Consider the following 20,588-nt stretch of genomic DNA (forward strand, 5'->3'; position numbering starts at 1 on the left):
AATGGGTTTGACATTGAGGTGTGTTGTTGGTTTACAGGGATGATCAAATTTAGAAATTCAGTCATGCTATAAATACAGACAAAGATTGCTAATAAGGATTTAGAATGTTAAACAACCTGTCGCAATAATATATAAAGCGGGTAAGCATTGCTTTTTTTTTGTCTAATATGCAAGCCAATTAGTTTGATTAGGGAATTGCTGCCTCTAAGTGACACATTACAATTTGCTGAGACATGTTTTCTGAGACGCCCTAAAATTATGCATTAGATCATCCTGAGAAATTAGAAAATTGGAGCCGTCATGGTGCCCTTTCTTAATGCCAGCTCTGCGGTTGTCATGCAGAAATAATAAAAGCTGAAAATCGACAGAGATGATTTGTCTTTGCTATCTGGGATGAGATGAGGAGACAATGCAGTTTTAATTAACTTTTCATCTTGGGCAGATGGAAGAGAGAAGCGAGGGATAAATCATGGAGGACACCAGCTATTTGGCTTTTTGTCACCACAGACATAAGCCATGCTTTTATAAACTACCGATCGATCATAAAACTGGGCCAACGGACCATTAGAATTAAACTACAGGAGTTTGTTTTAACTCTCATTTTTAATAAAATCTCAGTTTGCTTCCATAAGAAGCTGAAAAATCTACCCTGGCAAAGTGATTCATAAAGTCAGTTAATTTAATAAGACGGAAAAACTAAAATATATTTTCAGATTTTTACCTCTGTGTCTCCAGATCATTTGTAAGTCTCAAGATAAGTTAAATGAACTGTAAGAGCAACCTATAAATAACTTTTACATGATAATTCCCAACACCATTGAACACAATTTTACTATTTCATTACTTTAATATTTCAATGCATCATTGTAATGTAATCAAGTCTTGTATTTATGCAACAAAACAGCCAAGTGTCCGTGTCAGCGCATAGGAATAACCTCTCAGTGCCTGACGTAACAAGTAGCAGAATAAGTTAATAGAATTAGGAAGGATGTTATACCACTGCTAACTTTGGTAACATGACGTCCTAACAGTAGAAGACTCATTGACTCGTCAATATGTAATCAATACAGGATCACTGGTCTCTCTTCAGATTGGATATTATTGATTGAGTCAGCAACTGAGAAGCTAAATTTACTTCAATAATCATATTTTAGATCAGCACGTAAAAAAACTAATCTTCTTGTTATGTTTATGAAACAATATTGTCTTGTATAAATAATCCTCCTCCTTGAGCTTTTGTAACATTTTGTCAAATTACAGCAACAAATGTAATTGTATTTTGGAGGTTTTACAAGGTGGACTAAAATAAGGTGGGGCATAGTTATAATGTTAAGATATAATTAATAATACAATATAATAATAATAACCCAATATACTGATTTATTATTGTTACAGTTTAAAGATTTGATAGATTTCAATAAGAAAGCAATATTTTTGACTTTGTTCCTATTCTACATTTTCAGTTTCCTAAGCTACGTTTTGATCCTTCAGCACCAGCTTCATTTTTGCTGACCACAGACCTCTGAAATGAATGATTATGTTTGCCAGACTGGAACCTTGACCTTTCCAAAGGAGCCATTACATTAACAAATCACTTGACAGCATTCAACTCTGCAAAACATTAAAGTAGGTTGTGAGAGTTTATCGCATCCAGATGAAATTTTCTACACTGTGACTTTATCGGTCAGCATCAGCGGTAATAAATGCTGAAATTTACAAGCATCAGCTGGCTTTTCAGAGAAAAAAAGACTTTAGGTCAAAGAAGAAAGAATCCTGTTCTTAGTTTATTGCTGGTCAGCCCTGCTTACGTCACGTCTTGTTCTGTAGCTCTAGGACCACACACTTTATTGACTTTGGAAAAGTGGGTCAAGCACTTTCAATTATTTTCAATTTAACCCTCTAAAACCTCCTAATAGGTGGTTCCTGATCTCGAGTGAGAGTGCATACCCTTTGAGGTACCTAAATGCGGGCAGGGAACCAATCATGGTGGGCCCGCAGCCTCAAAGAGTGAACCCACAAAACCTAATAAATGTGTTAGTTTTGAAGGGGTATGTTTTTTTTTTTTGTCAAAGAAAGAAAAACGCCTGCCTCAGTATAGATTATCTAGACACAGTTATCTAACCTGCTTAACCATAAGATGTTTACCAGTAATTGGATACATGCACACATTTAACCTGAGTGTTAAATAGACACCTAGAATAACAACTGAAGAAATTTTATTTCTTTTGGCAACCATTTTTCCAGACATTGAGCCAACACTGCACCCTACTGGGCATCAAGTAGTACTGCCAAAATATTACGTTTTTTCTCAGTAATAGGCTGAAGTAAACATTTTAAAAGGTATCATGCCTCTTTGTAAAGTAATCCCTCTGAGCTATCCACAATGTTGTATCAGCACAGTGCCGTATCATTGTTCCATAAATCCTCCAAAATATCTAACTGAAGGAAAAGGACCATTCTGTTAAGTTTGTTAAATCAGTTGTCTTGTCTGAAGTCAGTTTGTGGAGATAACATATACAAGCAGAAACCACAGATATTCTTGCTCCCAGTGTATTCAACAGGCCTTTCTTGGGGATAATGAAGCATCCCCAGGTCAGAAGGGATATCATGCCCCTCTGCATAGTTTCTGACTCATCCTGTTAGGTGTCCCTGAAATCAGACTCTGATACAGCCTAAATATTTAAACTACCTAAACTAACACTCTGCAGGTAAATCCTGCAGAGTGTATGAGTCATTGCTCATACAGAAGGAAGATTTCAGTGCACTGGTCAGATATATTTGCACATTGGGTGAGAGGTGGGATACACCCTGAGCAGAAGTTTGGAGTGTCCAATTAATATAATATTGTACTGCAGGAAAAAAAAGGGAATACCCAGGGAGAATCCACGTGGACACAGGAGAATATGCAAATTCCATGTTGCAAGGCCTTGACTGAGAATGTGCCCAGAGCATATTCATGTAAAGTTGAGTGGGAGGAAAAAATGTGACAGAAATAGGTACAAAGCAGCAGGGACAACATTAGACTCAGGAAAAATATGAACCAAAGCTGATTCAAAAGTTCTAAAAACTTTTTTTTTCAGATAAAAGTAAATGATAGATGTTGTTTAGGAATCTGGGTCCCAAAGTCAGGAGGACAAGCAGAAATGCACAGAATGCAAGGTGCTTGATGTTCAGTATGAAGTTTGCACAGTTAGTGATGATTTGGGGAGCTATGGCAGCTTCTAGTGTTTTTTGTGATTGTATTAGATATAGTATTTCCAGCAGGCCTTAGCACTTGCCCACCAAAGAATCTGAATAATTCTAATTCACAATATTTCAGCATGATGGCCTCTTTGACTTCCTTTTGACCTCTTTCTTTTCCATCTCCACCCTCCATTCTTTTCCATCTCCATCTCCAACAAAGAAATGTTGTTCTTATCATTACTATTTGCCCTTTGTTCTTGAGTGAGTCAAGGGTAACTGTTGGCAAAACTTGTCCTAGACACCCTCACTTGATGCAACTTTTTGGTTGCTGAGATACTAAAGCTTACAGAAAATAGTGGAGACATTGTGAAAAACTATTAAAGTCAATTAAATTAAAGTCATACTATGCAATTTCTATGTTAAATATTGGTCTTAATTTCTGCTAAACTGAATCAACAGCTAGAAGCCATTATCACCAACATTAAATACTTGAAATTCACAATTTATTCAGTAAATTAGAATATGCATTCCAATAAGCTTGTTTGTTAGATTAAAAGCACCTTTTGAAAATAAGTTTAAAGCAGGTAGGCTGTTAAACTTATTTTTCCCACATTTCTGTATTAAAAATATGTCTTTATATATCTGGTCTAGTGTGATATTCTAATCTTAAATGTTGCGTTTTTATAAGCTGTACAACTAATCCATGTGATTCACTTAAGGAACTGGGTAACTGAAATAATGTAATCTTATTTACTGGATGGCTGTGTAAATCACTTTTGTGTATGATTTTATATATAAATAAGACTTTAACTTTTTAAAAATAAAAGTTAAAAAATAAACGTTTGAATATATGCTAGGTTTCTGAGATGGATCCTGGCATTTACTGTAAATGTGATATTTAGAAATAAATATTTTTTTAAAAAACATAAGGTGGAACAAAATAACGAGCAATAAAAAAATTATCTCCGTAGAAGGTAGATCCACATCACTTTACATTTTTAAAAATGTTCAGCCACATGATACTCTGCCTTGAACTTTGATTTTTTTTTTTAACACTTTAATAATTGTGAACGTGTAGAATTGTGGGATTCTGCAGGAACGGGGAGATTGCCAAACGCCATCTTTAAACCCCACTAGAGGCCAGCTACAGTTGCACGGGGATAAAAAACACTGTTCTTATAGCAGGATATTGACTCAGATTGTGGAGATAGTCTCGTTATTTCCTGGTCCAGTGAACTTTAAAGAGCTGCCCCACAGGATTGTAAGAAGACGGTCACGGGACAGCGCAGGAGCCTTAAAATGTTGTTAACGTAGCCAGAGAACAACAATAGACGGAAAGACAACAACAACGCTAGCAGTTTGCTAAGCACTGAGCTGTTTTCAAACGCTAACTAGGGGCTAGCTAGTGTTAGCTAATTCATTAGAAAATTTGTTCGACTACGCTATAATTTATTCGGACGGAGGCTGTAGCTGATTGTGGATATCCTGATACACCTACCGGTTGAGTCAGCTGTTATCTGGCTCATTTACGACCTCTTTCTGCCTAAGTTTCTATTGTAGCGCCAGCTAGCTAAAAGCTAAGTCCTGACTTCTCGCCCTCCCCAGCGGCCCAGCCGGAGATGTGTGGAAGATGTCGGTGTCGGGGCTGAAGGCCGAGCTGAAGTTTTTGGAGTCCATTTTTGATCCAAACCACGAACGGTTCAGGATAATTGATTGGAAGCCCGACGAACTGAGCTGCCAGTTTAATGTGACTGGAGAAAAGTTGCTAATTATCCACTGTAACATTACGGTAAGTAGTCAAGAACTTGTGTGTTGGAGTTTAGCTTGAATTGCACTTCCCTTGTTGATAGTTAGCGACCAAACGTCATGTTGTTAACCTCCTAAACCAAGTAGACAACTGCATTTAGAATCATAAAATCTGAATGTATATGGGACCGGTGTTTTTCGTTATACACCTGCGTGGACGTGAGCTAAAGGGTCTGTTTAAATTATTAAATTAGCCGTTCAGCGTTTTGGAAGCAATCCTAGCATCCGGCTAACGATGCAACATTCGAGTGTCGTCTCTGATAAACATTAATATTGTTCTTTATATTTTATTTGTATGTCATGTACTGTTAAAAATATATGATTATAAATTTTATCTATGTGGGTGTCTTAAATATGTCGTGTCGCTCATTTTTTTCAGGAATCATATCCATCTACGCCACCAATATGGTTTGTGGACTCTGACGACCCGAGCTTGGCACAAGTTTTAGAGAGGCTGGAAGATGTGAGAAAAGGGAGCACCCTGGTAGGTTAAATTCACTTGCCTATTTCAACATGTTTTTTTTCCGTAACGCTTAAGAGAAGTCATGATGCGACTGCTGCTCGTCACGAAGAGGGGTGTCCAAAGAGCTGCCATCCCAAATATTGACAACGTAGCGTTATCAAGCAGAATGTTGATGAATCTCGCTGAGTACATCGTAATGGTTGTCCTTTAAATCATTGTGACTTAAGTAAATAGGTTGAGTTACAAATGATCCGTCTTTTCAATGTTTTCCTGGTATTCCTGAAGAATATGGCATAATGTTACTACACTTTGCACTTTGATTTATCTGAACTGCTGCACTGAGCAAGTGTTGTCAATACTGCTTTTCAGTAGAAGAAATACCAGACCAACTGTCTTTTGGGCGTCATTAACGCATAAAACGGCAATGTTGTGACAAAATGTTGATACAGATGCTGATATCTTTTATTCACCACTTTGAATATTTGAAACTTTGGTGACTGTGCCGCAGACATTGGTGGGTGAAATTGAGCAGTCTACCACATGTGCCTTCATGCTATTGGATGTCTACACATACATGTTGGTAGATAATAATTTAAAGTTATATTCTGCTCATAACCATAAAGTAAGGAAATGTTATGCAACTCTATTAAAGCAATATCCAGCATCTCATAGGTGTACTGTTTGGACCGTAATGCATCATATGTCATAAGACATTAGGGGTCAGTTAGAAATTAGACCAACAATGTAAATGGGGTGTAACATAATTGTCAAATTTGACATTTTTGAAATATATCACCATTATTTATCAAAATACTGAACAAAAACAAAAATGAAGTGATTTACAATGTTAATTGCATTAGTTTTGTAGGAGAGTGAAATAACCAGGAGCCATAATACACATGTCATTCTCCTTTACAAATCTCAGTCACTGTGATATTGTGCTGAAATGCACAAGCTTATATTTTTAACACTGAACCGGTGGAGACACTTCCCCATTTAATCTTTACATACAATGTGCATACTTCAACTAAATAGATGTGACTGTGTAAGCAAAAACAACAAACTGCAACTTCACCCACTGTGACTCACACATCCACCTTTCAATAAGAGAAAATAATCTGTTATTTAAAGGTCTCAGTTTTGCAGTGGCAAACAAAACAAAAGCATTAAGATTGAAGGAAAAAAATGACAAACGCAATCACCTCCGTAAGTTCAAAGCAAAATATTGCTGCGGAGGAAAAGTAAAAATAGTTGGATTACAAACGGGAGGTATAAAAATACATCCGTTGCAGTAAACGCTACTTGGAACATGATTCTCCTCACTTTCAGGAGAGCAGTCCAATAAAAGCTGACTCTGAAAAACGTTTTGTTTTTGATCGGGTTACAATAGGTAGGCCTTCCCACAGCACACCACCAGTCGGTCTAATGCATCTACTTTAGGCATCGGTGAATTTATTAAGACTACAAAAAGAGAGAGAAATCTGTCATTTCTTCCTCTGTCTAATTTCTGTGTAGGGCTATGTGATTTGTTATCATTTACCTAAATGTTGTGTAAATGTGTTTTTCTATTGTTGCCAGTTTTGAGCTACTGTAGATGTATGTCAGATAAAGAGGAAGTCTGTTTTTTGAGAGTTGATAAGATCTGCTTTTTTCTGTGTACACAGATGTCTTGGTGGTGCTATTTTTTGAGTGCACCAATTTGCAAAGACATGGTAGCTGGCTAACCATTAAGAGTTAAGACTTAGCATGCTGTCTAACTACACAGTTTCAGTGTCACTTTACTGGCCGTGGTAAATGGGAGATTTTCTGAACAACTTAATGGAATTGTGATTTTTAATTTAAACATTTTAATTTGATTTGATTTAATTTGATCTTTTTGTACACTCCTTACATTTACTTTCTTGTGTTGTCCTAAAATGACATGTGCATAAGGTTTAAATAAAATGGTATGCATCTGTAGTGTGATCCTCGGACTCCATTGATGCTTTTAAAAAGCAACTTAAGAAATAATTTTTTTTATGAAATAATTTTCCACTAGTCCCATGGTTGCTGTGACAGATTATAATGTATTTATGTTTATGTAATGTATAACTGTATTTTTCACTGTGAAGCACTTTGTGACTGCTGTCTGAGAAAGGTGCTGTATAAATAAAAGTTACTTACTTATATTCATGAGAGCGCATGCAAGGACACGGCAACCTCTCAAGAGATTGGTAAAAGCAGTTATGAGTTTTTAGGTCATTCCGGAAGTCATTTTTGCATAATCTACAGCACCGAGTTATTTCTTAACTTCAGTGTGATGCAGGAACAAAATGCTGAGGTCCTGTGTGGCTGTTCTGTTTGCTCCTTTGCAGATTTGATCATTTCTGACTTTTTTTGGTTGGTACATACGTCCCAACTATACATCAGTTTATGCCAGTCGGCAGGATGTTTTTCATCCACTTGGACAGCAGAAAGTTTAAAGTGATGTTCAATATTCTGTACATTATTGACAGTCAGTTTGGATAGCATTAACTTTGTTTGAGTATAGATTTCTGATGACATCACCTGGATGAGGGAAAGCATCAGGATTGTGCCCTTTCCAAATAAACTGAATCGAACAGCAAAACGCTCATCACATGCTGCATCTCATTGTGCTACTCCAGCTGCTACTTGGCAGATGAGAGGGCCTGGAAGAGGATACTGAGGGAAACTAAAAGGTTATTGGAGTGTTCCTGCACCCTGTTCAGGATGTTTCAGTGCCATTGCAGGAACAGCGAACACTGTCCAAAACTCTCCACACCCTCTCAATAAACTTTTTCAGTTGCTGATAACAGGGAAAAGGTACTGCAGCATCAACAGTTGAAGCACCAGACAGCAGGACAAGCTGTGAACATGCTGTTAGGATGTGTATGTTCCATCATAAATGAACTAAACCAATGTCTCGTCATTGTGGTTTTCCTCTCTAGCTTTTGCAGCAGTTAAAAAAGCTGATTTGTGACCTTTGTCGGTTGTACAACCTTCCTCAACATCCTGATGTGGAGATGCTAGACCAGCCTCTGCCTGCAGGACCTGTGGGACAACAAGACCGAAAGGTAAAGAGGACCAGTTCATGCTGGAACAAAATGGTGGTTATAGATGGTAAATCTTTCTTGCTAAGCATCCCAAGTTCCTGTTTCAGAGTAGAGTTTAGATTTTTATAAACTAATGAAATTAAATTACAGTTTAAACTGCATTGGTTCAAGCAATATTTATAAACTGTCTTTTTGTTGTCTATTAACCACTGTGTCTCAGACTAACCACTTTAGACACCATCAGTCATTGAAAGTAAAGTATAAGTATTTCAGCCACACAAAAAAACAACAAAAAAAACAGATGTTAAACGTAGCTGTACTTTGCACTCATAATTGCACAGGAGTGTCCTTTTAAGATGTTTCAGGTAATGCTAAGTAAGTAAATTTTTAGCCTTGGTTTCAGAATGGGCTGATTTGTCTAAGTTGCTAACCTCTTATCAGATTTATCAACATTGTGGTTCTGGACAGAAATATCAAAGTATTGTAAGACTTTGAAGTTGAAGCAGTTTGACCTGGTTTATATAGCATCAATGCAACATTCGAACCAAGACCCAACCAACCCAATCCAGAACAGTTTACTGCCAGATCTGTATGGTCAACAAATCACCTAAACACATTTAATAAAATGTCTTCTCAAAAAGCAGATCCCAACAACAGAAAAGACAAATTCACTGAGATTTTTCAATTTGGCAAGTGTTAAAAAGTCGGTCTCCAGTAAACCACAGTGAGAGACTTTATCCACAAATTAAGAAAACATGAAATAGTGGTGAATATTACCAGGAGTGTCTAGCCTTCCAAATCTTCTCAGAGAGGATTGATGACTCATCCAGGAGGTCATAAAACAGCCCAAAACTGCATTTAAAGCATAGCAGATCTCTGTCAAAATCACCGTGTCAGTGGAATTAATGTGTTTTACATCTGCCTTAGAGGAGTTCAGAAAAATAATGTCATTTTGGAAGTTAAACATGGTGAGAATTTCAAGACTTAAGCTCAAATACACCTGGATTATGTAACGGGATAATATTCTAAAACACATCAGCAAGCTCACTTTTGAGTGGCTAAAAATAAATGAATAAATGAAGGCCTTATAATGGCCTATTCAAAGTCTGGACTTGATCTATATGTTTTGACCTTAAATGGGCCGTTTAAGTTAAAATGGGACTGAATTGGTACAGCTATGTAAAAAGTAGTGAGCCAAAATGACTTCACAGTAAAGATTCCCATTGGGCCAGGATTTTTTATTTTACTTATTAAATGAAATGGAAAAAAAAAAACATCCTGAGTCAAACATTGAAGCATTGACAAAAATAAAAAAAACACATCTATAAAAGTGTAAATACCCAGACCCAGTCTTGTACTTCGAGTCTTAAATATGTCAACACCTTTTAAAACTCACTTGAGCTTGAAACGAGATGGCAAAATCACTTGAGAAAAGATATTTGGCCTAAATGTTCCCTTATGTTTTCTTTAAAAGAGGTGTGTTTATGCAGGGAAGAGGTAATAAAATTATGTAAAGTTTTATTGGGGGGGGGGAATAAGATACTGTTGCCTTTTTGCTCTTGTCAATGCTGCTCTATGTTTGTGTTCCCGAGGGGCTTCTCTGTAAAATACATTAGATGGACTCGTCCGTTGTCTCACAGACTAATACGGTTTCAGTGAAACAAACTCTTGTTTGTGTGTGTGTAGCATGGGACAGAGGAGGTCACATCTGAAGAGGAAGAGGAGGAAGAGATGGGGGAAGTAAGTTATTAACTTTGGCCTAAACATGGTGCCTGGTCTCTTTGCTGAGTTCATTGCTGAAAATGATTTATTTTGACCTATTAGAAGTTGTACTAATGCTGTTTGTTTTCCCTGTTCTTCCTACACACACACACAACTGTAATGATCTGTAATAAAATGTCTTAATTTGTTTATACTCAAACATTGTTGTAAACAACAAAGTTTTATTTCATAAGGAGGAATTCCTTCTGCCTTGATCATAAATCTTTGTTTTATATGTGTATGTTTTAAAATGCCTAAAATATTACAAATAATTTATCAGGACATTGAGGACCTGGATCACTATGAAATGAAAGAGGAGGAGCCTGTTGATGGGAAGAAATCCGAGGACGATGGCATTGAGAAAGAAAATCTGGCAATCCTTGAGAAGATCCGAAAGAACCAGAGACAAGACCACCTAAACGTCAGTTTTTAAAAAAAATTGACTGTCGTTTGTAACATTTCAGATCAATTTCACAGAACATTTAAAAGTGGGTTGACATGAGTAGTTTTATATTATATTTTATTATATTTTTGTTTTTCCTTTATCCCTGCTTCTTAAGGTAGCAGAAAACTTATAAAAGGTGTTGTATTTACTTTAGAATGGGGTCAGTTTTTGAATAAGCCCTTTAAACCATTAAAGTATGTCAAAATAAAACACAACCTCATAGCCATAAAATCAAAATTATCTTGTTATGCTTATTTGGCTTCAATGAATGAATGTTTTGTAATTTTCTGAAACATTCTCTTAGCTTACTGCTGTCGAAAACACGCAGACTATCACACAAGTGCAGCTTATGTCAGCTGATGTTGGGACACAAATTCCAGAAGTAAATTACAGTTTGTCTTCAATTTTGCAGGGAGCTGTATCTGGTTCAGTGCAAGCCTCTGACCGCCTGATGAAGGAACTTCGAGAAATTTATCGGTCTCAGAGTTATAAGACTGGTATGTACATAAAACCAAGCTTTTGTTTTGTTGAAAGGAAATGCTACAAATACACAGAAATCCCACAGACGATGGTGTCTTCTCTTTTTGACAATTAAGCTGCTTTACCTCAAGTATTTTGCTGAGAGGATTGTAATGATTTCATGGTCAAATGAAGAATGTTGCAATAATTTTCTTTTTTTTCTTTCATAACTCTGTCGACGCCATCTGAGCTTCCTTAATTGGTAGAAAAGTGTTAGCTTTGAAAAGTGAATTTTGAGATTATTTTTAATGTTACTATAAACACAATCTTAGGCTTTGCCTTTGTTTTCTATTAATAGCCATGCATTGTCATTTCCCCTTTTCCTTTTTAACTCTGTTCAGGTTTGTTTCCATCATAATAAGAATGATTTAGACCAAAGAAAGTGATCTCAAGGCAACCAAAAGTTCCCAAAGATAGATGGGAGTAATCAGATAGACATAATATCTGTTCCTGTTCAGACCAGCATTGCTGTTCTGTGTCAGTGTGTTCCTTCGACCACTCATCAAAATAGCCTACTTTATAGTGGAGAGCCATAAAGTTATTGTGCACGTGTGACTTTCCTCCAATTACTCATTTTACCCAAGAGGATGATGCAGCAGTGTATAGCTGAAATTATTTCAAGTACACAATCTGTCATATCCCTAAGTCCATTTTGTTCAGGTAGTTGCTGTACAAACACATTTTATTTGGCCCTAAAAATTCACCTAATGCGATGCTCCTGTTGGATGAAAGGGGAATTAACATACTGTAACACTTGAACACACTCCTTCACTTGGCTTGGACATGTAGGAAAGAAAAGTTGAGGTTGCTGACCGAAGTGGTTTAACAAAGTGAGAGTGGTTGTTGACATGACTCCATCTGTGGCGATCAGCACATAACTACCACATGAACAGACACAGGGCAGACAAAATGTGCAAACCACAGTAAAAATATGTTTTTAACTGATAAAATTTGTGCTCACAAACAAACAGCTGTGCTGCATCTGTGATCTGGCTGCTGACTCCCTGGCCAAGACGTCCGACACATTCTCCACCTGGATCATATTTGTAGCAAAATTGCTCACGCCATCTCTTTTTTTTTTTTTTTTCTTTTCTTTGTTGCTAATACACGGTCACATCCATTTGACATCTTGCATTAAAAAGGTATTTCTATACATAAAATGGCTTGTGTCCTTTGTACAACAATAGGCATCGGACACTGCAGACCCAGGTGACATTTCTTATAGCATTTCACTTTGACATGCTTTTCTATTGTCAAAATAAAATTGCTTTTTGAAAAGATCTTTTTGTCATTTTAGTGGGAAAGTGGAGATTAAAAAATTTTAAATATTTTGCAATGGGGCATGATTAAGGACTTCATTCTAATTTTGGATTGACTGCTTATTAATTATGTTTTCCATTTGCAGGGATTTATTCAGTTGAGCTTGTCAATGACAGCCTGTACGAGTGGCACGTTAAACTGAGAACGTAAGTAGCTAGTGGTATTTTGTCTTTTTGTTTTGCCTGATTCAACATTAGCATTGTCTAATTGTTGTATTTAATGTCTAATAGGGTGGATCCAGATAGCCCTTTACACAGTGATTTACAAGTCTTAAAGGAGAAGGAAGGAATGGACTACATTTTATTAAACTTCTCATATAAAGTGAGTCAGACGTATTTTAAGTAAAGGGCAATATTTAAAATGTTAGAGTCTTGGCAGTCTGTTGATGCAATCATTTGTCCTGGTCTCCTTTACAGGATAATTTCCCCTTTGATCCACCTTTTGTCCGAGTAGTTTCCCCTGTGCTTTCCGGAGGGTAAGTACTGTACTGCTGTTTGTTGAACTCTTTCTAATTTCATCCACTGCTATTTTATAGCATCAGTCTTTGGCCCTTCATTAGTTCACTACGTAGTTCATTAGTTTATAAGTAATAAATCTGCTTCCCTCAGTTACGTTCTTGGAGGAGGCGCTCTTTGCATGGAACTTCTCACCAAGCAGGTATGCTTAAAAATATATTAACTATATTTTATTTAAGCCATGGAATATGTGATGTGACCTGTTATTGTCTTGGATTGTTTTTCCTGCATAATGTTCAATGTACATCTGTTCACTTTTCTAAATGGATCCAATTGTCCTTGTCTCCTTATTGCAGGGTTGGAGCAGTGCCTATTCCATTGAGTCTGTCATCATGCAGATCAATGCCACTTTAGTCAAAGGAAAAGCCAGAGTGCAGTTTGGAGCCAACAAAGTGAGTCATGATGGTTTAATGTCAAAGTTAGGTTTCTATTGGCCTTACAGACAACACTTCTCTTTTCATTTTGATCATTAAACTTTTTTTTGTCATATTTTATTAAGCACAGTTCAAAACATCAGTTCAGCAAGTATGAAGAGGAAGTGAAGAACAATTATATAACCTAAATTACTTTGACAGTCATATCTATAAAATTGGAGTCAGTGAAATGTCTTGTCTGTTTATTTAAGATCAAAGTGAAAACACAATTCAACACATCGTCAGCTGTGAGGAGAAAACAACAGATTTGTATCACATCTAGGGTGCAAATAATTTTTAACCAGATAAAAAGAAATTTCAGTAAGCTTTTTTTCAAAGTTTGTCAACATTTCATTTAATAATCTGAACTAAAGCCTTAAATACAAGAGTCTCTCTACTATGTCACAAATTACATTTACTGTATTTTCCGCACTATAAGGCGCACCTTTAATGAATGGTCTATTTTAAAACTTATTTTGTATATAAGGCATTATAAGGCACATAGAATAGACGCTACAGTTAGGGTTGCCACCCACACAGGACGTGATTTGTTCCGTACTATTCAAATGTGGATGTGTAATAATAAAGAAGTGGTCCCAGAATACTTTATATAGTAGGCTGCCCCAGTCATTGTTTCACTCACGGTGTTGGTGTTGCGATATTGTGCCCAACTGCTTTCTGGGTAACACAGACCAACCGACACGCTGCCGCCGCAGACTGTCTCTCTAGGTTGGCGAGGAGAGCCTTCCGCGACTGGGCCGGGGCGTGGCCGGATGATGGTCACCCTTCTCCATTCGCGCACAGCATGTTTGTGGAGAACGTGGTGCTAAATGACCTGCAGACGACCTGATTATTAGGTCTGTAAGTAGATAGGTCAGTCGAACTTTATTAACAAACCAGCGTTCTGACAACTATCCCAGCATGCACTGCGCGCTTCTTCTACGGGCGAAAATGAAGTCGGCGGCAGCTTACCGTAGTTGCTAGACCTGTTGTGGCTCAATATTGGTCCATATATAAGGCGCACCGGATTATAAGGTGCACTGTCAGCTTTTGAGGAAATTGAAGGTTTTTACGTGCGCCTTATAGTGCGGAAAATACGGTAGTTAAATTTGTGTTTGCCTATTTGTTTCACATTTGGCACTAAACCTTGCCTGTAAATGTGCAAAAAAATTCCTTTTAAACCTGCTTATTCGAGATCTCTCCGTCATTCTGCTCTTTATATGGTAACACTGGGAGTGACGTTAGTTGATATTAGCTGGTTATCTGTTCAACAAGCCAGTCGAGTAAGATAAAAGTATGTTATTGGAGGGAGTAATAAATTTTTTTTTTATTCATTTAGATCTCAAATTTAATTTATGATGGTCTTAAAAAGTTATATAACCTGACAAAAACACTCAAGTCGTTATTTTTAGGAACTTATTTCCTCCAAATACAAATATTGGTCCAAAAATGTTCAATTTTCAGATCTTTGAAGTTTTTTTGTTGTTTTTTTTTGAGAACTCATAAGACTAATCTTTTGTTTTGCCCTGTCATTATGACACAGTCTTGCTGTTTACGTCTAACTTCATCTTTATTTTCATCTCTTCCTACAGAACCAGTACAATCTTGCCAGAGCACAACAGTCCTACAAATCCCTGGTTCAGATTCATGAAAAGAATGGTGAGTTTGTCAGTTCCCAGTTTTTTTGTTTTAAAAAAACTGTGTGCTAAAATCAAATTTTAGATATTACTTACTTTCATATAGACATTAATAGGTTAGTAATATAGCTCTTTGTATATGTTTTAAAACAACAGTTTAAACTGTAAATATGTGCATGTGAATGATGCAGAATTTTAAAGGCAGATATGAATGACATGTTATGTTTAGGTGTTAAATTTCTGGATGCATTCATACAAACTACCTGGACTATTTGAGTGCTGTAAAGTGTTTGAACTGGGAACATATTGTGCAGTGTAGATCAGTGGTAACTTGATAGAAATGCTGCATCAGGCATTTTTTATTTCATTGTGGTGTTTTCTGGAGCCCCAAACAACAAACAGCTGTTATAGCAGCTGCTCTAATAGTTAAAGGAATTTATTGCATAGTTCATAAATTACTTTGTTACAAAGTCTAAACATCCAATTAGGCAAGGATGTGGCAAGGAATTAGTTATTTTTCTGTTTGTTTGATTTTTGTTGGACTGCTGGTTGACAGTTTAAAATTACCGGCTTCACCTTTCTTAGCTTTAAAACAATGTTCATATATGTCTGATTTTTCATTGTAGTTCAAAATCACACTCTTGAATATCACATAAAATCCCCAAAAAAGCATTGAATTATTTTTGTTTAAAAAAATGTGGAAATGTTTCAAAGTGTACAGACCACTGTCTCCTTCTGTCTTTTACTAAACATTTTGATCTTACCCAGATGTTTTTCATTTTTGTTTAAATTTAGCATTTTTTTGTTTTGATTGAGAAAGGTGAGAATTAATTAAATATTAAATCCAGGAGCACCAGGATAAAAACAAAATGCAGATGACTATGTTTGTTACATCCAACCCTGTAGAGACCATGTTCTTTTCTTACTGGTAAAAAAAAAGTGGGTCAGCACACTTCCTGGGCTGTTTGAATTCTGTCTTTAATCATTTCACTTTTTTAAACTTGTTTTATCAAAAGGCCAAAAACAATGCACTTGCACAACATAGTTTTTATTTAGCTTTTTCGTCTCTGTTCATTTTGTATTGAATTTTTTTTTTTCTTTTACTCGTAGGCTGGTACACACCCCCGAAAGAGGATGGCTAATAGAGACCATTGCCTTTCCTGCACCGGGACCACATGTCTTAGATTATTTTATTTTCTTTGCGACCAATATTGGTTTTACCCTTCAAGTAATGATGTTCTCTCTCAATGACAGTTTAAAATCCAAACCAAATTTCTCATTTATTTTCTAGCCCAAAACAGGCACATAGATACAGGTCTGTTCACCTCCACCCACAGCCGGACGCCAGCTGCTACTGGCATTGACGTTCTCTCCTCAGACGCTCATCTCTAACTGTTTGTCTACTGTTTAATTTTTTTTATTTCATTGCCCACGATTCGGTGGACTAAATATCATGTGAACTTTCCCTCGGTTTTGGCATAGAGCACGTCGAGGTTTGTCTCTGGCTTTTGAGCTCAAAAGGTGTGGCATGGCTTTATCCTCCACTAGTGGCAGTCTGACGCTCCACTTGCCATTCTCTATCTCTCTGGCCTTAAACTGGATGTTAGACTGGCATGCGCCGTTTCCTAATATGATGCAGTGATGGCTGAGAAGGACATCAAGAATGCTGGTGATGGGAAACTCCCCTTGCCTTTGACTTCCAAGGATGACCTCCCTATTATTGTGTTGTTCTTTTTAATCCCAAGAACCCTCTTCCCCTTTTCGGAGGAAAAAAAAAAACGAAGCTTCTCCCAAGTCTAGTTTGCATTCTAAAGCTTAAAGCCCCAAGCAAAGGCAGGACAATACATGGACTTGCGCAGGTTTTGTTGGAGAAACCATTTATGAGGATCAGCATGCTGCTGTCTTTCAAATGTGGAGAAAACCACCAACATTATCACAACCAGCAGCTGGACAACATTGGCGTGCAACTAGACGTGATTATGAGGCAAAGCAGGAGCTCGTTTGGATCAAATCACACTGTAATGTAATTGATTTTAACTCCACTGTAAACATGTAAATTTGTATTTCTGCTAAAGGATTTAATTGTTTATATTGTAATCTTGTGTAGGTCTTTGCTTGAGCAGAGACTGTATTACTGAATACTCTTGACTATAACTTGCAGGGCCATTGCAACCTCTTAAGACCAATTTAAAATAAAGTAACATTATAGATACTTCTGAAGTATCTGAAGGAAGCGAAAGTGCACCAGGTCCTTATACAAGCATAATGACTACTGCAATCCAGATCTTATTTTTGGTAACCCTACCTTTCAGTGGAGCTCTAAATACTACAATGGCTGTTACAATATTGTTGGACAGCTGTCGGTAGCATACCAGAGGTTTAGCCATTCATATCACTCCAACAGGTTGAACCTTTCTACGGCTATGCAGCGGGGACACATTCTGGAGTTTTAACCGAAGCCAATTCTTAAAGCTGGTTCATTTCCTAACTACTTCACCTATTTAACGTCTGAGGTAAAAAGTGACCTTTGCCCTCTGACTTCTCTCTGACCTCAGTGCTGTTTTAAAACGCAGCCGGAGTTCCAGATTCACAGCAATACTCTTCTCCATTATAACATTTTTGCTTCACGCCCGGAAAGATCACCCTGGGGTCTGTTCTGTTTCCAGAATATCTGTTCAGACTTTAATAAATATTTGTTGAGCTTTGCCACAGGAAAAACTTGAGCTCGTCCCATTACCAATTCCCTGGTTTACTATTCATGACCACTCTCGGCGCGGCTGCACACCCTCAGCGTGTTGAGGCTTTGATGTAATATTAACTGGAGCGTTCCAGTTAATGCAGTGACATGTTTTTGTTTGTTTTTTTTTTGTAGGTGTTCTGTTGTGTTGTTACTTGCATTTTTTTTTTAAGTATATCATCCTGATAACCAGCGTAGAAGGCTTAGTTTTGCCATTTCTCGGAGTGAACTCTCATTTATGAATGGGTTTTTGGCTTTCCAGAGTGATGACTAACTCCAGATTGGTTTAAAGTTTAAAGTTTGTTCATGTCCAACTCATCTTAAATTAGTTTTCCTGCAAGATACCTTTTTATATGAAACAAACTACCAGATCATAGGCATGATTGTTAGCTGTTGTAATGTGTTTGTATTGTATTATTCATCCCATTCTGCTTACATTGTTTAGCCCTCCCTTGCATTTTCTGGACAAGCAAACTCAGGAATACATACTGCACACTCAACTTTGCAAACGATTGGTTCAGGCCATCATGGATGGCAAGATTGAATGTCTCGGCCCGTTTTTGTCCCCCCCTGTTATTAAAACCACACCCGTGTTGACATCGTGGTGTGTTTTGCCGATGCATTCCACGCATTGTGATTGAGGCTAGCGATTTCTGATGACGTGATCAGATGTGTGAGGCAGAGATTGCTCCAACCCTGGGCTTGTTGAAGGGTTCAGAGCACATGTACCCTTTCTCTTTGATATTGCTGTTTTTTGCATGTCAGTATAGTAGTGGGTATAATTTCTTCCCCTGCCTCCCCTCGTCTTGGGAAACAGAGTGATTGCTTGGGGTGGTTAATAAGAGACTGGGAATCTAATTTGCTGTGGTTTCCCCCACTGCATCGGTGCACAGGCCCGATGCCGAGACACCTTGGGCTGGTCCGCTCATCCTTCTGGTCTACCTTTAAAGATGCCAGGTTGATTCCCATAAATAACAGCAGCTAAGATTCATGTGCCAGACATCATACATGAAGCTGATTTCTTTTGGAACATTGATGTACTCGAGTGCGGTGCCCTGAACAACAGCTTCTCTCACACCAACCCTTTTCTGACTAATAAGGACTTCTCAGATTAGACGAGTTGCGCGTTGGTCTGAGACCTGAACAAGCCTGATATTGGGCTCTTTACCTTGCATCATTAACTGCGGTGGCCGGGTTATAAAGTTATGCACTGTAAGCATGCTTTGGTTTGTTTTTTTTTGTTAGTTTTTTTTTTGTTTTGTTTTTTTTTTCTGTTGCAAGGGTGATTTTGACAATGTAAAATAATTTGTAAACTTGCATCAAGTTTATGAATAAAGACTTTTATGAAATATACTTGTTTTCACTTTTTTGGGGGGAAATTTTCATTGAACAAAAACAAAAAACAGATTTTAAAAGACATGGAAATGCAGTGGAAATGTAAATGGTTTGATTTATGTTGAATGTGAAAACAAAAGCATTGACTTGCATTTACGTCATGAGCCAGAAAATGTATCCAACAACCAACAGCGTACTGCATTGCTCTAACTTTCGTTTTGCATCTTTGACTGTGTAGCTGAATATTTATCATTAAAAATTAAACATCTGTACTGAGTATAAAATGTAAATATGCTGTTACGCGTCATAAAGACAGCTAATTTTTATCCACTGTCACGTACACAATTGCATCTTTTTGTATTTGTCCAGCTATCCCAGCCAATGAAAACCTAAACTTGTATGTGTCTTCTTTCATAATGTAGAGACTCTTTTCCAAATGAAATGCAGAGTTTACTTTCATCAGAGTTTTGGCCCAGTGAGAGAGTCTGATTTATTTCTTTTTTCTTCAAGCCCTCTTTGACATCTGTTGATCAGGAGGGACATAAAACAAGGAATGTGGTTATCCTGCTGCATGTGTGTCGTTTTCTACCACGTGTTTTCTTTCCACTTAGTTTTCCATTAACAGCTTTGATACAACTCGCTGAAAGTCATCTCAGCAGTCATGATTATTTTTGACCTCGACAGTTCTCCATCAAAGATGATATTTTTCTGGTTTTTTAACAATCTGAACTTGGTTTCAAGATATAATCCAAATGAACAAAATAGAAGCATGACATTTTTATCACTGTATTTTTGACAAAACTTTTCACTTAAAAAAAAAACAAAAAACTTTTTTTCTTTTTTTTTTTATTAGATGCACCAGTAGATGTTGGGAAGTGTTTGCTACATTTCCCAGCATAGAGCTCTGTTTTCCAAATGATTCAGGTATCCAGTCATGCCCAGAGCAGACCACCACAGCTCCTGTGGTGTAGTGTGACCACCACAGCTCCTGTGGTGGTCACACTACTACATTAGTCATGTGGTATGTTTCCTTCTCCTGTGTCACTTTTTGTTAAAGGGTCTATTTTTCATCTTGAGAGAATCTGTGAGTAAAAAAAATTATGATCCATACATATTTTAGTTAATCGAAATTAGTGTATCGTTCAACTTATTGCATTTCCTTACCAAAAACATCTCATTTAAGGATCATTTTATATGTGCTCAGAAATTGTACATGAAGTAAGTTTTTAATTATAATTCCAATAAGAAAACGGTAATTCTGCATGTTTTAATTCTGTATTTTAATAGAATACAACAATTGTTTAATTTCTTTAGCTTTCAAAATATCTATCTAGTTTTGCAGCTTCAGACATGTTACTTTGTTGCAGGAGGGGCAACTAAGTGTCTCTAGGAGTCAAAAAT

General features: G+C 37.0%; 1 protein-coding gene across 1 annotated transcript; it reads left to right on the top strand.

Annotated features, from left to right (window-relative positions):
- Nucleotides 1-4,282: 4,282 nt before the first annotated feature.
- LOC103462696 (ubiquitin-conjugating enzyme E2 Q2-like) lies at nucleotides 4,283-19,205 on the top strand. The gene is made up of 13 exons (XM_008405633.3): nucleotides 4,283-4,972; nucleotides 5,369-5,473; nucleotides 8,401-8,526; nucleotides 10,192-10,245; nucleotides 10,547-10,687; nucleotides 11,124-11,208; nucleotides 12,636-12,696; nucleotides 12,781-12,871; nucleotides 12,967-13,025; nucleotides 13,159-13,207; nucleotides 13,362-13,457; nucleotides 15,071-15,137; nucleotides 16,226-19,205. Exons 1-13 carry the CDS (start codon nucleotides 4,814-4,816, stop codon nucleotides 16,255-16,257), a joined length of 1,125 nt encoding a protein of 374 aa, XP_008403855.1. The 5' UTR covers nucleotides 4,283-4,813; the 3' UTR covers nucleotides 16,258-19,205.
- The last annotated feature ends 1,383 nt before the right edge of the window (nucleotides 19,206-20,588 follow it).

Source organism: Poecilia reticulata, chromosome 3 (genome assembly GCF_904066995.2).
Source record: "Poecilia reticulata chromosome 3, P_reticulata-male-v2, whole genome shotgun sequence".
NCBI lineage: Eukaryota > Metazoa > Chordata > Actinopteri > Cyprinodontiformes > Poeciliidae > Poecilia > Poecilia reticulata.

What these genes read in the sequence shown, in the direction of transcription:
- LOC103462696 (XM_008405633.3), top strand. Translation starts at nt 4,814, where the DNA reads ATGTCGGTGTCGGGGCTGAAGGCCGAGCTGAAGTTTTTGGAGTCCATT. An exon ending in GTCTCAGAGTTATAAGACTG is followed by an intron (nt 11,209 to 12,635) that starts GTATGTACATAA and finishes TTCCATTTGCAG; the next exon opens with GGATTTATTCAGTTGAGCTT. An exon ending in TATTAAACTTCTCATATAAA is followed by an intron (nt 12,872 to 12,966) that starts GTGAGTCAGACG and finishes TCTCCTTTACAG; the next exon opens with GATAATTTCCCCTTTGATCC.